Source organism: Falco naumanni, chromosome 2 (assembly GCF_017639655.2).
Source record: "Falco naumanni isolate bFalNau1 chromosome 2, bFalNau1.pat, whole genome shotgun sequence".
NCBI classification, from domain to species: domain Eukaryota; kingdom Metazoa; phylum Chordata; class Aves; order Falconiformes; family Falconidae; genus Falco; species Falco naumanni.
The window spans coordinates 23,855,373-23,872,264 of NC_054055.1; the positions used below are offsets into that span (position 1 = coordinate 23,855,373).

The 16,892-nt window shown below is 41.5% G+C and overlaps 1 protein-coding gene across 8 annotated transcripts in view; it reads right to left on the reverse strand.

Moving 5' to 3' along the window:
• YAP1 (Yes1 associated transcriptional regulator) overlaps positions 1-16,334 on the reverse strand; it is a 98,446-nt gene extending 82,112 nt beyond the window's left edge. For 2 of the 8 annotated variants that reach the window (XM_040583696.1, XM_040583697.1), the window contains exons 1-2: positions 15,714-16,333; positions 12,580-12,827 (exon numbers count right to left, since the gene is read on the reverse strand). In XM_040583696.1, coding sequence (XP_040439630.1) covers positions 12,580-12,827; positions 15,714-16,031 — 566 coding nt within the window. In that variant the 5' untranslated portion in view covers positions 16,032-16,333. Of the gene's footprint in view, positions 1-12,579; positions 12,828-15,713 lie in introns of all 8 variants that reach the window. The other 6 variants (XM_040583692.1, XM_040583691.1, XM_040583695.1 and 3 more) reach the window with 5 other exon arrangements.
• Between the last annotated feature and the right edge of the window lie 558 nt (positions 16,335-16,892).

Consider the following 16,892-nt stretch of genomic DNA (forward strand, 5'->3'; position numbering starts at 1 on the left):
AAGGCTTAAAACAACATTCTTCCAGTATTGCTAGAACTGAGTATATAAAGAAACATAACCTGTCTTCCAAATACCCTGGCATTGCTTACTTCTCTAACAACATATCCATTCAACTAAAAACCTACACACAGGTACATACAGGTGTAGTATCAGCCACAATATAAGATATTTTATTCTACAAATCAATCTCACTTGGATTATTTTTTTTTAATGACATACAAAACATCATTTTATCACACCAGCATACTTCCATTTCATTGGAGTAGCTCTCAGACATAATCCAGAAGCAAGTGTAGGACAATCTTTCCCTTTCAAGGTGAATGCACCAACAGAAGTACTGGCATCCCAAAGTTCATACCAGAGACTCAAATTCTGGTGACACCGCAATCATAGCGGACATTAGGTTCCAGAAACCAATGACTACAAGATCTCATTAGGAACAGCAAGTGTTATCTTAACAAAAAAAATGACCCAAAACAAAACAAAACGCAGCTACAGGATAAGGATAGGTCCTGATATGACATGAACAAACAGTTACCAGTAAGAAATAAAAAAGAAAAACAAACACCAGGAGGGAGGCATTAGCAGCTTTAGCACCAGACACAGGCCTCTGGTAAACTTTCACAGGGGCTATACAATAGGATGTATACAAGAAAAAGAGCAGCAGCATCACAAACTTTCCCAATGACACAAATTTACTCTTGGTCAACTGCTAACTGCAAAGAATTAGAAAAAAATTATATAGCATAAAAGGACAAGCAGCAGCAGGAATATTTTTTTTTTAGATGAAAGTTTCAGAATAGTGGATGTTGTAAAACATTCTTAACCTTTCAATCTGAAGAATAACAAAAATTGGAAAAGGCTTACAGAAGGGCTGCAGGTTGGAAAAATGCTTCTATCCCAGGAAAATGCAGCAGGTTAAGACTCTTCAAGTTTCAAAAGAGATAATTTCCAGAGGAAAAGATACCAATCTTGAGCAGAACAAATATGCATCAACTGTTCATTGTCACTTCCCAAATAAGAACTGGGCACCACTCAATGAAGGTGATGGGAGCCAAGGTTAAAACAGAATGAAGGCGCTTCTTCATGCAGTGGATAGACAACCAGCGAGACTCCCTGCCAAAGCACACAGCAGATGCTGTAAGTTTCTATGGCCTCAAGGGGAGACAGCACAAGTCTTGGAGGACAGTTGGAAGCTAGGAGAGTTCTGAGAGAGTATCACATATGCTTGCCCTGTTCTTAGCATTTCCAAGAAATCTGGTCATGACCACTACTGGCAACAAGATACTGATCCAGGACAGCACTTGGTTTGAATCAATATGGACGGTTTAAAGACATGCTGCTTACAAGCTCTCTTACAAGAGCAAAGCTGACAGGCTCCAGCAGTTGCTAGGTTTTAAAACTGAACATCTTATAAAAAACAGCAGATGAAGACTTAGGGAGAACAGTATAGCTACTTTACTGCCTCACTACTACCAGTATTCCTGCTTTTTATCTCCATGTCAACCACATATTGTCTTCTGAATTATCTTCACCTCTCATTGTAAGTATACCTTAGATGTACCAAAAAGATACCTATATGTAACACTATTATCTGATGTAACAAGCATTATCATCTAATTCTGCAGTTCAGCCTTACAGTATGTCTGCCTAATGCCAAATACTGTCTCTGTAGGATCCACTGGAGGGTAAGAGCTCAGAAATTCTCAGCTGATCTAAAACACTGGGCAGGAGCATGAGCTGAACAGCCTAAACACTTGGACAAATGTTTTTTCTTTAGCAGCAATATTGCCTTGAACAGTATGCAAGTGATATACTAACGTAAATGAAAAGCTACTAGTCTTAGTGAAGTGGAAATGAAAAAAGACTGTTTTATGAAGCACAATGTGACAGCAACAGTTGCTACGGCACTGCAGCCTGTATGTCTTCATTTAATAAAAATTTTTCTTTTTGGACTCAGTGTGATAAAGTAATTGCTTACAAGACTCTACATCTTACTTATTTTTACGCAGCTTGCAAAACAGACAAAAGACTTTTAGCTGGAAGTCAAGAACCAAACAGCACCCTACGTGATAAGAGAAAATGTGCATCATCTACTTTTACAGAAAGTGTATATTGCAGTTTGACTAAATTAAGAGAGACAAAGTATATGCATATCTACCTACGTATGGTAGGTGGGGCTGGAATATTTTAATCAACAGTGGGCAGTAACTGAATGGTTAGTATTCTAAGCTCTTGTAACTTCATATCGCAACTGTAGGTAACAACAGTAATGATTAAATACATTTATCTGTAGAAATTGGAGAGAAGATAGTTATTTCAGTTGGTTATGAAGTAAAAGCACCAAGCATCAGCAAAACCATCAATCTGCTTATATCTTTTCACATGAAGAGTTTTACAAAGTTACAGGCAAATTATGTGTAGATCCTGGCAAAGCAAGATGCATTATCACTAGAATCTCCTGTATTTCAGATAAATTCCATACAAATAAACTTGTTCTGCATACACAAAACAAGAGCTCAATGGCTTCTCATGATGATAAACGACTTCTTTCCATAAATTTATTTACATAAAATTTATCCATTACAAAAGCCAGCAATTTTCCCTTTATTGCAGCTCCCTCAACGATTTGGTAGGTTAGCTGTTTACCTTGGCTTAGAAAGCACTTAAAATCCTCCCCCTTCGCTTTCACAGAGTAAGCATTTGAGGCCATTTTAAGAGGGCAAAACTCAGCACAGACCAGGGTCTACACTCCTACTGCAACAGGATTACAGAGTGGAGGAATCAATTACAGTTCACACACTATCTCCGAGTTGCTCACCATCACAGCATAAACAAGATTCAAATGGCAGCCCTGAGCAAAAGCCACACAAATAGTTCCAACAGAAGAAAAAGAAGTCCCCCTTCTGCCTCCCTCCCCCTCCATATGCCAAAGCAACCTTAAAACCATAAGTTGGAAAATGGGTACCACAACTATGAAACTGAATTAAGATTCATTTTCCCTGGAGACAGTGCTGTGTAACTGACATTTAATGCATTAAGAAAACAATGAATTGTCCAAGTTTCTCAACAAATCTCTATAATACACAGCCGATCATGTCAAGACCCATCTAACAGCATAACAAAAAATGGGCACAAATTTGAATTTCAAACCATCTTCTAAAAGAATGTAATTAAGACTTCCTTTGACCTTGTTAATAGGGATGCTAAAATGTTAATTCTTAACTGTTTACACTAAGGTCTGTTTCGCATTTTGTCTTCCTTATGCCTAGCCAGTGACTAAATTATCAGGATATTGCGAAATATTCAATAGACTTTTTTCCAGTTATTAGTCATTATAGTTAAAAAAAACCCCAAACAAACGCGAAACCAAAACCAAAACCCCACAAGCATACAGATCACAACAGTTCTCCTAACACTACAAATCTGAAAGTTCCTGTCCTGTTACCTAGTAATTATTTATTAAAAATACCTTAGTTCTCCTTTAGAATAGTTTCAGAATAAGATTCTTGTAAAAAGTGAAAACCTGAAAGACCAGTTATGAAAGCGAACACTTCAATCCAAATGTTAAACTAACGAGCTAGAAAGTTTAAGAGACATACACAGATGGAAATTAAGTGTGCATGCTTTTAGGGACAGAAGGTAAGAAAATGAAGCACAGCTTTACACTGGCAATACCATACATATAGTTATGTAAACAGCAGTGTAACAAAAAGCTCTCAAGAAATCTATCCATACATGAACTAGAATGCAAGCAGTTTTCCATTAGTCAGGCTCATGCATACAAAGCCCTGTAACCATGGAATGCACTATTAACTGTTTTCACTGAAAACTGGAAGCATTTAAAACTTTATCACCGAATAAGCATAATTCACCCTGACTCAAAGACCAGCACAAAATTCAATGGACACCTGAACTCCAATTAAAGCACAGTAATACTTTTTTTCTACAAATATGTTTTTCATATATATACAAAAATGGCCTGTGAAGTTGGGCATAGAACATTCTTCCAAATCCTTTCAGTCTTTTCTTTGCTACAGCCTTTTATACGTCAGATTACACCTTTTTAAGTATATCATTTCATATCTTTAACTCACACAAAGCTGCTTACCGTGACAATGACAAAGGTTTTGTAAATAAAAAAATGAAAATCACCACTGAATTGTGTGCATTGGATATTTAGATCTACCAATTATATTAACTATACCATCAGCATAGATAGAAAATATGGAAAGAACTGTCTTTTTTACTCTATTTCTTGCCATTCTAAAGAGGCTATATAAATGTTGGAATGAAAGTTATTGCAGAGGACCTGCCAACCAAGCTTTTCAAATAGAAATAACAAATGAAACAAAAAATTTTGAAAAGTGAGATCCTATGAGAAAATATACCTGTGGATTGTGTTTCTTTACCCAAATAATTCCATTTTGCCTATATACCCTTACGCTTGTTTGCTTTCAGATCATGTTTTATTACATCATGAATGTCTAATTTTACAACATATCCAGAAAAGGCAAGAGGTTTACTTAGCATTTCAGCTACAACAGGTAATCAGAAAGGGAAAGGCATCCTTAAAGCAGTAACACTATTTAAACAAACTTGTTTAGCGCAGACAAACTTACAACAAAGCTCTCCATAAATCAAAACCCATTGAAGATAAACTAGAATAGTAAATGACCTTTACTCTACTTTCCTATAAAACAGTCCAGCAGAAAAAAAACTGGCTTCACAACCTCAATGTGATAATCAATAACTAAACTTTACCACTAACACTGATCTAAATTACCAAACTGCATGTCAGAGAGACTCAACAAAGGGATCTGGTCTTTCACTGTGACACAGCACAGTCTCATTAGTGAAATTAACAAAGTCCAAGACTGTTTTCAAGACAGCTTTGTTACCTTAGCAACTGGCATGACTGACAGGCAGTATACTGGTAAAAGTCCTACTTTACAAGGCAACTTCATAGCTTGACTTAACCAGCAATTTAGAAAACTTAGCTATACTTGCCTGAAACACAGCCTGAAGTAACTTAGTTAAAGGCCAAGTAAAATACCAGGAGAGTGAATCCCAGAAAACAGGCTCCAAGAAGCACTTCAGGAGGCCATGAAACATTGACACAGCTTAGTCACACCTTTCAAAACCTTCCTTTCTCCAAATAAAACTCTTAATTGTATTTACCAAAAACCAGCTATTAGGTACCATTTTCATAGTAAAGACAAACTTCCCCCATGCTCTAGAGTCCTATTTAAAGTATGGGTTTTGTCAAGCATTTATCTGGCAAATTTCCCAATAAAGCTTTACATCAAAACAAGGTTTAGCAAGCTGTTTGTGACTGTATGTCCTGCCACGACATGGCATTTATCTGTTAACATTCCAAAACACAGCCTCCCCCCAATAATTTTGTTTCACATTATGCTAACCCACGGCCCATCAAACTTCTCCTACAGACAATTCTGTCTTTCTGCTGGGTCAACTACCTGGTATCCTGGCCATGTCCTAGGGGCACCTGCCAGACGACTGCTACTCAGAAATCTCCTGTAGATTTCTTGCATTCAGCCAAATGAAATTTTGTTCAGAATTTACAAAAGAAACAGAGTCATTTAAATATTAGGGTTTACATAATCATGCACAGCTTGGGGAGGGGTGGGGGTATAAAAAAAAATTTACAAACCCACACCTTAAAAGAGGGAACATTTACAACAAACAGTGAAAGACAGAGAGCTCCCACCATTAATGAGTTTTACTGCATACGTATGTTTGGATTGGACAAACAATAAATGCAAATATGTTGGAATTTACAAAAATACAAGGACACAAAATTAACAGGAGAGCTGAGTAGGTATCAATTTCAAAAGGTTAAACTAAATCTAATTACATCATCTGAATTTGTTTCCAGCTATGACGATAAACACATGCAGTGGTCTGGCCACATATACAGAGAAACTTTTGGCTGACAGCTCTCTATAGCCGTTTACCTCATTTTAGGTTTTTCTTTGGTTGGCTGCAAGGGGAGGTATCTAGTCTTAATCAGGAGCCTGAAAGAAACTGCTTGTAGTTAAAATCAGACTAGTTTTAATAGTTAACTTTGTATCTCAACCCGGAGTAACACACCTTGCTCTCCTGGGTATCATCCAGTAACTGCTTACATCTGCTATGTGAAAATGTTTCTTTGGGAGCAAACTAGGAACTCTGCTTTAATTTTACATGTGACCCAATTTAGGTCCCGCAGTTAAGTATTTCAGCATTCCCAGTGCTACTAAGTTACTTTCTCTGAGAGTCTATCATAACAATGGATAAACTGAGTGAAAAATCCACTTTGATTGCTCTGCGTTGGCTTTTGAAAGTTCGCAGCTGTTATGTCACAATTGCAGAGAGAAACTGAGCAATCTATAAATGGAGGTTTTATACTTAGAATTTTAAAGCTACTGATTCTTTTTCATTTCTAAAAGACGACAGATAAAAAAAGAGATTTATCTTGTAAAAGGAGGTATGCTTTTACCCACATATACCACTGATCAGTTCAACTGCGTTTACCCATTAGAAGTATATTTTTTACAAAAACTGGTGGGGTAGAGCCTGTCTTACTTCCATGGGAACCTTCAAATTAACATCCTCTTATTATTTTACTGCTTTCTATCGAGTAGGAATTTCCATTATGTGACTGATGTGTTACAGATTACCGCATGCTACAAACCAGATGACTACTACAAAACCCACTATAATTCTTTGCCATCTTCAACATACAGAAGAAAGGCATAAGGATAAGAAAGTCCAGAAGACACTCATCTTGATTTATATAAAATTCTTGTTTGTCTTTAGAAGAAGTCAAGACCTGAGAAAACAGAAGTGGTTCCACAGTGGTGTAATTGCTCCCACAGAGCTTGATGCTACTGCTTTTAACCAAATATAACCTGACAAAACTTTTACTAAGCAGAACTGCAGAAGCATAATTTTTAAACATGAAATTCTGATTAAACCTCTATCAGAAGCCTCTTCCTATTACCGACCAGAGAGAGACTAAGATTTCTCATTACAAAAGACTAGGTAATAAATATCTCTGTCACAATTACAGCTTTCAACATAATACAAACGTTTCAGGCCAGAGTAACATAAAACTGAGCTCAAATTTGATTCAGGACATAGAAAAGTATTGCTATAAAACCAGCATTAGGCATTTAAAGCACATAAACCAAAACTACAACAGTGTTCTCAACAGCTAAACCAGCAGTAATTTTGACCAGTTCCATAAGCGAAGCTGAAAGGTTTAGTTTTATGTGTTTATTACTTGGAACAACAGTATTTTTCCTCCATAGTGAGCATTGTGTTAATACAACCTTATTTTTCCAAGTATGCCATTGCTTTCTCTCTCCACTGCATGTATATTCAGATCCTATTTACATTTGTAAGAAATATATTCACATTTTATTTTCTATAGCTGGTACACACTCCTCTACAGTATTAGAAGCCCTCAGTAGAGGTTCTATCCAGTGTTTTTTAAAGTTTATGGGAATACTTCAACAGGCACAAAATCAGACACTATAAAGCACAAAGACTACACTTATGAGGGATATACTGAAAGGAAAAACCTGTGAGAAGTAGAAAAGTACAGATTAGAAGCCAAACAAAAAAAAAAAAAAAAAAATCCTCAGAGATAGTTGTAAGCTGATAATTAAATTAACTGCCACAGATCCTATGTTTTTCCCCAGTTCTATTTTCTTCTAAAGATAACAAATGCCAATATACATATAACTAAAAGGAAAACATATTAGTGAAAACCACAGGGTATGTTTTTGGTTTACCTGAAATCACGTCTATTACACTGTTTTTGGAACAGTCTTATAAAATCGCCTTGTATGGCAGGGTATTGAATGCATGGATATAATAGTTTGCAATTTTTCTTAAGCAAAACAAAACTAAACACAAGAGAAGCACCATGTGCCATTTCTTTCACTAATGCCCACCCACTAAGCTGGCTGCAAGTTCTCTGAATTCAGAGGGCTGAATATGTACTTTCATCCTCCTCCCAGCTCAATCTCAGTGCTAACACAAATAAGGCAGGTTTGCCCTTACTCCTCCTCCACCCTTTTAAAGACACGAATCTTTAGCACAACTGCAAATTCAAAGTAGTTTGTACTACTGTTCTTTCGCAGGGCTCCTCAAGTGGCAGAAGGAAAGATACACACTTAGTAGTACTATAACTGTCTTCCAAAAGAAAAAAAATAATTCTTAAGTTGCCAAAAAAATACAATACATTTTATTTTAAAAATGTTTTAACTAATGTCTTTCCTCCAGCTATGTTCTGAAACTGCCAGTGCCCATTTTCTCCTTGCAAATTTAATTGTTTTTTATTTTTTTAGATCATCGAACTTATGAGTATTTTCATACGCACTCAGAAATGTTAAGTATAAAAATGAAATTAATTCAACATATTACAAATAAAATCTAGCAAACATAAATCTTCAACTGCTTTTTAGTATTGAAAGCACAAAAAAGTGGAAACAAACATCAAAGGCGGAGATGGCAGTTTTGGTTTCCAACAATACAGCTCTTTTAATGATAAACTAGCCTGAACTATAGAACTATAAACACAAGAACTCACATTAACTCATGATTCTGAATATGCATTTCTCCAGTAAATTAAGGTATTCAATAAAATACGCAACTGTGGCAGCAGTTTTTCCAATAAATGTATTTTGGTCTGAAAGACTAAGATTATTTTGGCATGGTGGGGAGGAGAGGAGGAGGGGAGCAGATGATATTGGTGTAGTGGGTGGTTCCAGTGAGGGGCAAAAACAGGATGCAAGAGAAATTTAACAGCGTTGCTGAATATTTTTCATGTGTGACACAAGGAGGAAAAAAAAAAAAAAAAAAAAAGCACAGCAACGAGCCATATCTCTATATAGAGCACATAAGAAATGTGTAACAGCGATCTGTTTTTAAGGTTTCTGCCAGATGGGTAAACACCTCAAACACACCCATAGATACTAATGAAAACCACCTTGGCCTCCTTCAGGAAGTCATTCAACACTTCACAGAAAAAAATAGGAAGTTGTTGATAAACTGCTTGCAAGAACTACTTCCTGTAGGAAAAATAATTAGACGACTTTGTTTGCTGGACAATCAGTTACCTCTTCTCATTTTGTAGTGTGAGGAGAAGTTATTACTTTGTAAGAGTCAATAGCATAACAATAAGTTAACACAACACAAGAGTAATTCTAAAATTGAGTGAAACTTCTTCCTTCTTTCTGCAAGCTGTTGTCTGCTATTCCCGTGGCATATTATCTTTTGCCTAGAGAGTGATTCCCTATCTTTCTCCATAGTTCACTGAAATGTCAACCAGCAGCTGGCTAACAGGAAGTGGTTAAAAAGCAATGCAGTTGACATCACCACACAAACCAAGCAAGTCTTTTTCACTGCATGTTTAAGAATGGGCTAAAGCATACAGCACTGCAATGCTGAGATGACTCAGACATGACCACTTACTACACAGGCAAGTCTTAACTTACGAGTTCTATTTAAGTAGCAGTTTCAGTAAAAAATAGTATTAATCTTACCAGCTGTATAGCAAGCATGTCTTAACTCATTGGCCAAAATAATCTAAGTTTTCACTAACGGAAAAATTATACTCGGGAGTCCTACTCATAACAGTAAGATGAACGTTAATGAGCGGAGTTCTGGCAAATCGTATGTTGGGCATTCATACATAAAAGGGTCTATTTATCTAGAGGACAAACTGATCTACAGTTCTGGTTCAGACCCTACACCACCACTCTCACCCTCCTTTAAAAATATCCATACATGATACGTGTGTGGTGTGTATATAAAATACCTGGGCAAGTAACTGTGCATGTAACAACACGCACAGACAAGTATTTTCTCTCCTGTACACACCACTTTCATTTCTTTGCACAAACTACTATGCTTGTAGTGCTTGACCCATTGATTAGTGGAAGTGACTATATTGCAGACTGCATTAAGTACAGTACTCAATTTTATATTATTCTCTTTGCACTGTAGTATATTATGATAACTATAACCATAAGGCTTACTGACATCTGGAAAAAATCTAACGCTGTTACCTATTCTGCAAAGATCTTTCTAGAGCCTGATTAGCAGGCTGTTCATAGAGTGGCTACAGAATACAGCAAATGGAAACAAAGAGCAATGCAGCCAATCCAACAAAAAAGTTGAATACTTGGAAGTGACACCAAAAATCTGCACATGGTAGAAGGAACCATGTCAAATGTATACAGTATCAGGAATCTTGGTACTCGCCCTTCAAGCAAATGTTTAAGGTATAACTAAACAAGATGAGAGTTTGTAGGTATGACACACAACTTACTCAACACTGAAAAAAGCTTCTGAAATACAAACTTGCTACTCAAAAATAATTCTTACGTTTCTTTGGATTTCTTAAACATACAAAGCAAACATTTTGCTAGTACTTGAAATGTTTTTTACATGTCTTCATGACCTCCAATGAAGTTGGTGGATCTCACCTGTAGATAGTATTAAACAGCCTTTTATGAACAACAAATGTTCTTCCAAGTGTGAACAAAGCCTTCAGAACTGTCCTCATTAGACTCTCCCATACCACCGCATCACCCAAGAAAAGCCAAAAGAAAACAGCCCATTATGCTGTTTGAAATCTCCCAAGGTCAGCATGTGACCCAGCAGGGAGAGGTTCAAAAAGTACAGCCTTTATTTTTCTTCCTAACAACCTGGTTTGTTTCCACTCCTTTCCCCTTCAAGACACATCCTTCACAGCTAGCAGCTCTTTCAATCATTTACTTTGGATGTCTGCTTAAGAACAAATGATCTTGCTCATGCAGATGAGTTTGCCAGACTTGTGTGTACTTTCCAGTCTCAGGCTCTTTATTGTTCTTGCTGAAACCTGACCCTTTGAAATGGATACCAGGACACCAAGAAAGGACAAAAAACTTGCAGGAAAAAAAGGAAAGATTTTTTTATAGTAATAATGAAACTGCAGGAAAGCTTTCCAAGAACAAATCTTTCACTTTGATTTCACCTGAATGAGCATAATTAAAAAGAAACAATTGTAAAAGCATGAAGACATTCTGCATCTCTTAACTGTTCTATTTTTGTAAAACTGACAGCATAATCAAACCCAAACACTTGTGACAGTAAAAGTGAAAAATCAAGTATCCATTTTTCATGCTTCATAAGCTGGTCTTTAAAAGCTGTTACTAGCACAGTCAAAACAAGGTTTGCTTTTCATTTCAAAACCCAGTTTGTGCTTTCCTCAAGGTCCAATGAGCTACAGCTCTGAAATGACAAACTTACACAATTCCAAAAAAATTCTGTTTGTGCCCATATTCTAGAATATGCTGATTTACAAAACTTCACCAAAGAAATACCACATCTTCAAGATCTATAGGCAATGCTAATTTTCGCATTCCTAATACAGAATGTTTTCCGAAAGTAATCTTCAGGCTCAAATTATGTCAAACAACTGCTGCAACCTCCTTTTGGTTAAAAAAAGCAATACTAATGTATCTGTATGGAAACACCATCGCTATAGGAACAAGAAACAGTTTTAAGAAGTTCTGCAAGCTCTATTTTCATTGCAGACAATGTAGATTTGGTTTTGAAGCTACAAACTCAACTACTTCAATCAAATGCACATATTAATGACAATGTTTTAGCAAGAAAGGTAGGGATAAAGATGTTTTCCTTGGCTGAAACAAGTTTTACATAAATAACATACTGTGGTGCCCCTCCCCTCTCCCGGCCCTGAAAATGACACATAATGGGTTACTTAGAGACTTGCAGTTAAATAAAATGTTCAAAATACAGTCAAAATATTTGAAGGTCAATTACGTGTCTTGGTGGGTACACTTTCAGAAAGAAGGACAATCTCCTGCTCTTTTAGAAGACTACACAGCATAAAAGAAAATGCTCCCTGATGGATTAGGCGTCAGATGGTTGGCATGTGTCACCTCTCACCAGTTACAGAAAAGGTGATACTAATTTCACTGCATGAAAAAGCTACAGCTGTAGGAATAAGGAAAGATGTTAGAAGTTCTGTAATTTCCCTTTCACTGCAGGGAATATAGACAAGTTAAGAGTTACAGACCCAAATACTGCAATCAAACACATATTTTCTCATGAGCAGAGAGTAAAGTATTTTGATTGCATACTTACACAATTGTCCTTATTCAAAAAAATAAGAAGCCCCAATATTTTCTCACTATAATAATTTCTAAAGTTACTCTATATTTTTACATCTGTATCATAAAAATGAGGTAAAATGTATTTTGACCTGTATGAGAACTCTGGCAAGATTTAGCAAATCCAGAAGGCACATTGTTCAAAAATCACTACGCACCTTTCACTGATTTTCAATATACAATATAATGTACAATATATGAGCTGATATGGGAGAAATACTGAAGTGGTAGGATCTCCTACTTAAAATCAGGCAAATTTTTTTAAGAATATTTATTTTAAACACACTTAAATTAATTACAATTCAAAGACTGTAAAAAAAACCACAACAACAAAACCAACAAAACCCACCAGAGAGATAGCTAACTGAAAACAAGTTTTACTTACTTAAGAAAGTATCTCTGTCCAGATGGCGTCTTAGCCATCTCCCAACCTGGTGGCAAAGGTACATCATCAGGGATCTCAAATGAAGACTGGCGGAGATGTTGAGAAGATGGAGCTCCAGGTCCAGTCACTACTCCAGTGGGTGTAAGCGTCCCTGGAGAAACAGCTCCCAGCTGCAGTGATGCTGGAGAGGAATGAGCTCGGACATGCTGTGGGGTCAGGGCTCCTGCTGTCCCTGCATCAGTGCTGGCCTGCCAGGAGTGAAATTATTCCCATTAAGATTCTCGTATTTCAGTAGAAATGCTACTGACAGAAGACATTTCACTTTAAATGAATGTTTCAGAAGAAAATAGTAAGTTAGTAATTCTAAAGTTCTGCTTATTTTCCAGTTTTTACTGTTCAAGAGAGCCTCCAAATAGGTTGGTATAACTAACTTCACAAAAGCCCTTGCGTAAGTCAAGAAACATTAACTCTAAGTATGGGCTAAGTGCCTTTAGTTTTATTTTGAAAACTGAAGTTCTTAATCCTTGGTGAAGGGTTCAGAAAAAAACATGCTTACAGTCAGCAGATCTCATACAGCATATTGCATGGTTCATTACTGGACTTCGCCAACCCATTACCATCGCACCCACTTTCTGCTGGAGGAGTTCATTTCCCGTTCTCCTTTCGAAAGGGGCGTGTGGGGGTGCAAGGAAACCCACACATGCACTCTCTGCAGGAGTTTAAAAAATTGCACAACGAGAAAAGCAACAGAGAAATGCCAAATGACTGCAGTGAGTTCCAATGGAGGAAGACTCCTGAACCCAACCATTAAAGAAGACCGAACACAAAATTTCCTAACCTGCACACAAACTACACTTTTAAAGGTACTGGGAGCTTACAGAGAGTCTGCCCATGCTATCCAAAGCAAAGCTTCACCAAACTGCTTAACCAGTCAATCAGAAATGACTCACAAAACCATTCACTAGAGTTGCCAGTCTTAAGTACATAAAACTTCCTTGCCAGTTGTAAATACATGTCCTCTGTGAAACAGAAAAAGCAGCTCTGAAAACTGGATTAAAATAATATTGACTTTTTTGTGTATATTTACCAATTAATTGATTTCGTAGATACACCAGAACAACATGGACACCTATAATAAGATGCATGTATCACCCTTGCCACACCTCTCTACACAAGGTATTGCACCATACATGAGGCCCCGCTTATATGCTCTTACAGACTGACAATTCTGTTTCGCTACATCTGTATGCAAAGCACACGTGAAATTTCATAAATTAAACTGAAACTGAAGTAGCATACATTTACATTAAACAGAATACACAAGTTGCAAATTAACTGAATTCAAGGCATTTTAACTTTTGAGAAATGTGGAGAATTACAAAAACTGGAAGACCTTTTCTGCTAAACAGAATATTTTTGTGGCACAACTAAACAAATAGGGAAAGGAGTCTTATTTTTAAAGGCAGTCCACATGAAGCAAATGTTTCTCTGGCTTTAGCTGGACTTCAAGTTTACATTTTAGGAACCACAGACACAAGGAACAGTGATCCAGCTAAACATGCACTACAGATGAAGACGAACATTCACAAGCAAGATAACCCTAAACTCAGCAGCACAAGCTGTACGAATGTCACAGGCATTAAGTGCATTTCAGACACAATAGCGCTTTACCTGCAGTCACTGTATTTAACAAGACACAGCACTGAGCGTTAGCTGAATATATACCAATTCACATTGGTGCCCAATGGAACTGCGATAAGACTTGCACAACTTAGAAAAAATGATACATAGTAACCTTATTCCTCGCTGGATTTCAGTGTGTTATTAAAGGTCTGCAACTCAGAAGCAAACACAAGCACAGAAGCAACTCAGCCCCACCCCTTTCTATTTTCTTTTCAGTCTTGCAATACGAAGGCCAGACCGATTTTTCGAGTATTTGGAAAATGAATTAACTCCTGGACTGAGAGCGTACGTGCCAAGGTTCAGCCTGGAGTAAGCTTCTGAAGCCAAGTTATAAATCCTTCAAAACAGAAGTTTAATAATGGAAATGTTGACAGACCCATAACAACACGGGCACCAGGCACCGGTACACAGAGCAAGTTTCACTCCTACCGGCTACACAGATAAAAGTGACAATAGCCAATAATAAAACCTATTTTATAGCTTAGCAACAAAGTTCGTTACTTAATAAAACACTTGAGTAGGCACGGCCTCCTTCCAAAAAGTTGGTAACAGCAGCCTAAACATTAACTTTCGGTCGTATTCGCACCAACGCTTGGGTCGTGGCACAGAAGTCACTCCGCTTGAAGCCCGAACGCTGCCGGAGGCCGAGCGCCGGCCGGGCCCCGCACCGCACCGCACCGGCCCCGCGATGCCAGCCCGGGCTGCTCTAGCTCGACGGACCCTCGACGCCGTCAGACCTGAAGGGCGGCTCGGGAATTAACTTCTGAAGTGTGTGTGTGTGTGTGTGTGCGCGGGGGGGGGTGGGGTGGGTAATCCTACTCTGCCCAGCGCAGCGATGAAATGGTGGAAAAGCTACATCCATATTGTTTGACGGGGCGGGGGGAGCTCGGCACAACCTCACTATCCCCCTCAACAGACGGGCAGCCCCACGACGCCGGAGGATTAAAGCTCACAGCGAAATCCTCCCCGTCTTCCAAGCAAAGCGTTTTCACGTAAGTTTTAGGTGCTCCCCTCTCCCCCGCCGCCTTCCCGGCGAGGCCGAGGAAGCGGCCGCGGGTCTCGCCATGGAGCGGATGTGGAGCCCGAAGCCCCGCCGGAGCCCGGGCCAAGGGCCTCCCGCCGCGCCGCCGGCTGCCCTCAGCGCCCTGAGGCGCGGGAGGAGAGGGGCCGCGCGGCGCCCCCGCCACCGGGGAAGGACAAATAAATGGGGGGTGGGAGGAAGAGGAGGAGGGCGGCCTCCCCCCGAGGCGCGGGAGGAAGAAAGGCAGCGAGCGCCCCGGCAGCCCCGGCCGGGCGCCCCTCGCAGCCCCGCGGAGGGCGGGTTCCCGCCCCAGCCCCCTCCCCCACACACCTCCCCCGGGAGGAGCTCGGCGGCGGCGGGGAGGGAGGGCGAGAGCGCGGCCGGCCCGGCCCGGCCCCCGCCCGCGGCGCGGCCGCCCCCTCCCCCTCACCTGGCGGGAGTGGGCCTTGGGCTCGGGCGGCTTGAAGAAGGAGTCGGGCAGCTTCCGCAGCCGCATGGGCAGCGTGTGCGGCACGTTGGCGCCCTTGGGGTTCATCACGGCGTTGAACAGCGCCTCCAAGTCGGTCTCCGAGTCGCCCCGCACATGGACGATCTGGTGCCCCGCCGGAGGGGGCCCCGCGCCCGGGGGCTGCGCCGCGCCGGCCGGGGTCCCCGACACCGCGCCCGGGGGCTGCGGCGCGGGCTGCTGCGAGGCCGGGGGCTGCGCTGCCTGCGGCGGCTGCTGCGCTTGAGGCTGCCCAGGATCCATGGCTCCGTCGGGATCCCCCGGCGCTTCCCTGGTGGGGCTCGGCGGCTCAGAGCCCGGATTCCCAGTCCCGCATGCCCCGCTCCCCGGGCCGCGGCTCGTCCTGCTGTCGCCGGCGCTTATCACCCCTCGGCAGAGAAACCGACCCGGCTGCAGCAACTGGCAAAACAACTCTGACCGTGCGGCGCTTCCCCGAGCCCGGCCCAGCCCGGCCGGCGCCTCTGTCCCGGCGGCGGAAACTAACTCACACAACACACCAAACAAAAGTTCGCAGTTACGCCCGCCCGAATCACTCTCCGCCGTCGACTCCGCCCCTCCTGAGCCCGCCCGCACCGTATCCGACCGAGGCAGCCTGTGCCGCGGCAGTCCTCCTGCGCGCGCCCGCCCGCACCGCCTCCCGCTCGGCGGCCGCCTGGCGCGGGGGGCGCCGCCCGGCCCCCGCAGCCCCGCGCCGCGCGCGGCCCGCACTCGCCCTGCGCCCGGGCTCGCCCGCCACCCCACCGCCCTTCCCGGCGTGCCCGCCCGCACCTCTCCCGGCTGCCGCCCGCCCGCCCTCCGCTGCCGTGGAGCGGTGCCGCCAACCACAGCTTTTTTTTTTTTTTTTTTTCCTCCCCGAACTTCTATCCCAACTTCCAGGCGGCCGCTCCGCCAGCGGGTGGGGAGAGGCGGCCGTGCTCCCCTCCCCCGCCGGCCTGCGCCCGCAGGGAGCCGCTGCCGGGCAGGGGCTGCGCCCCCACGCACGCGTACCGCCCGCGGGACCAGGCGGGGACGCGTCGGGCCGGGACACCCCCCAGCTCCGGCCAGCGCCCTCCCGCAGCGAGGGCAGCCGCGGGGCTGAGGCGGCGGGGCCTGTCCCCTCTCGGG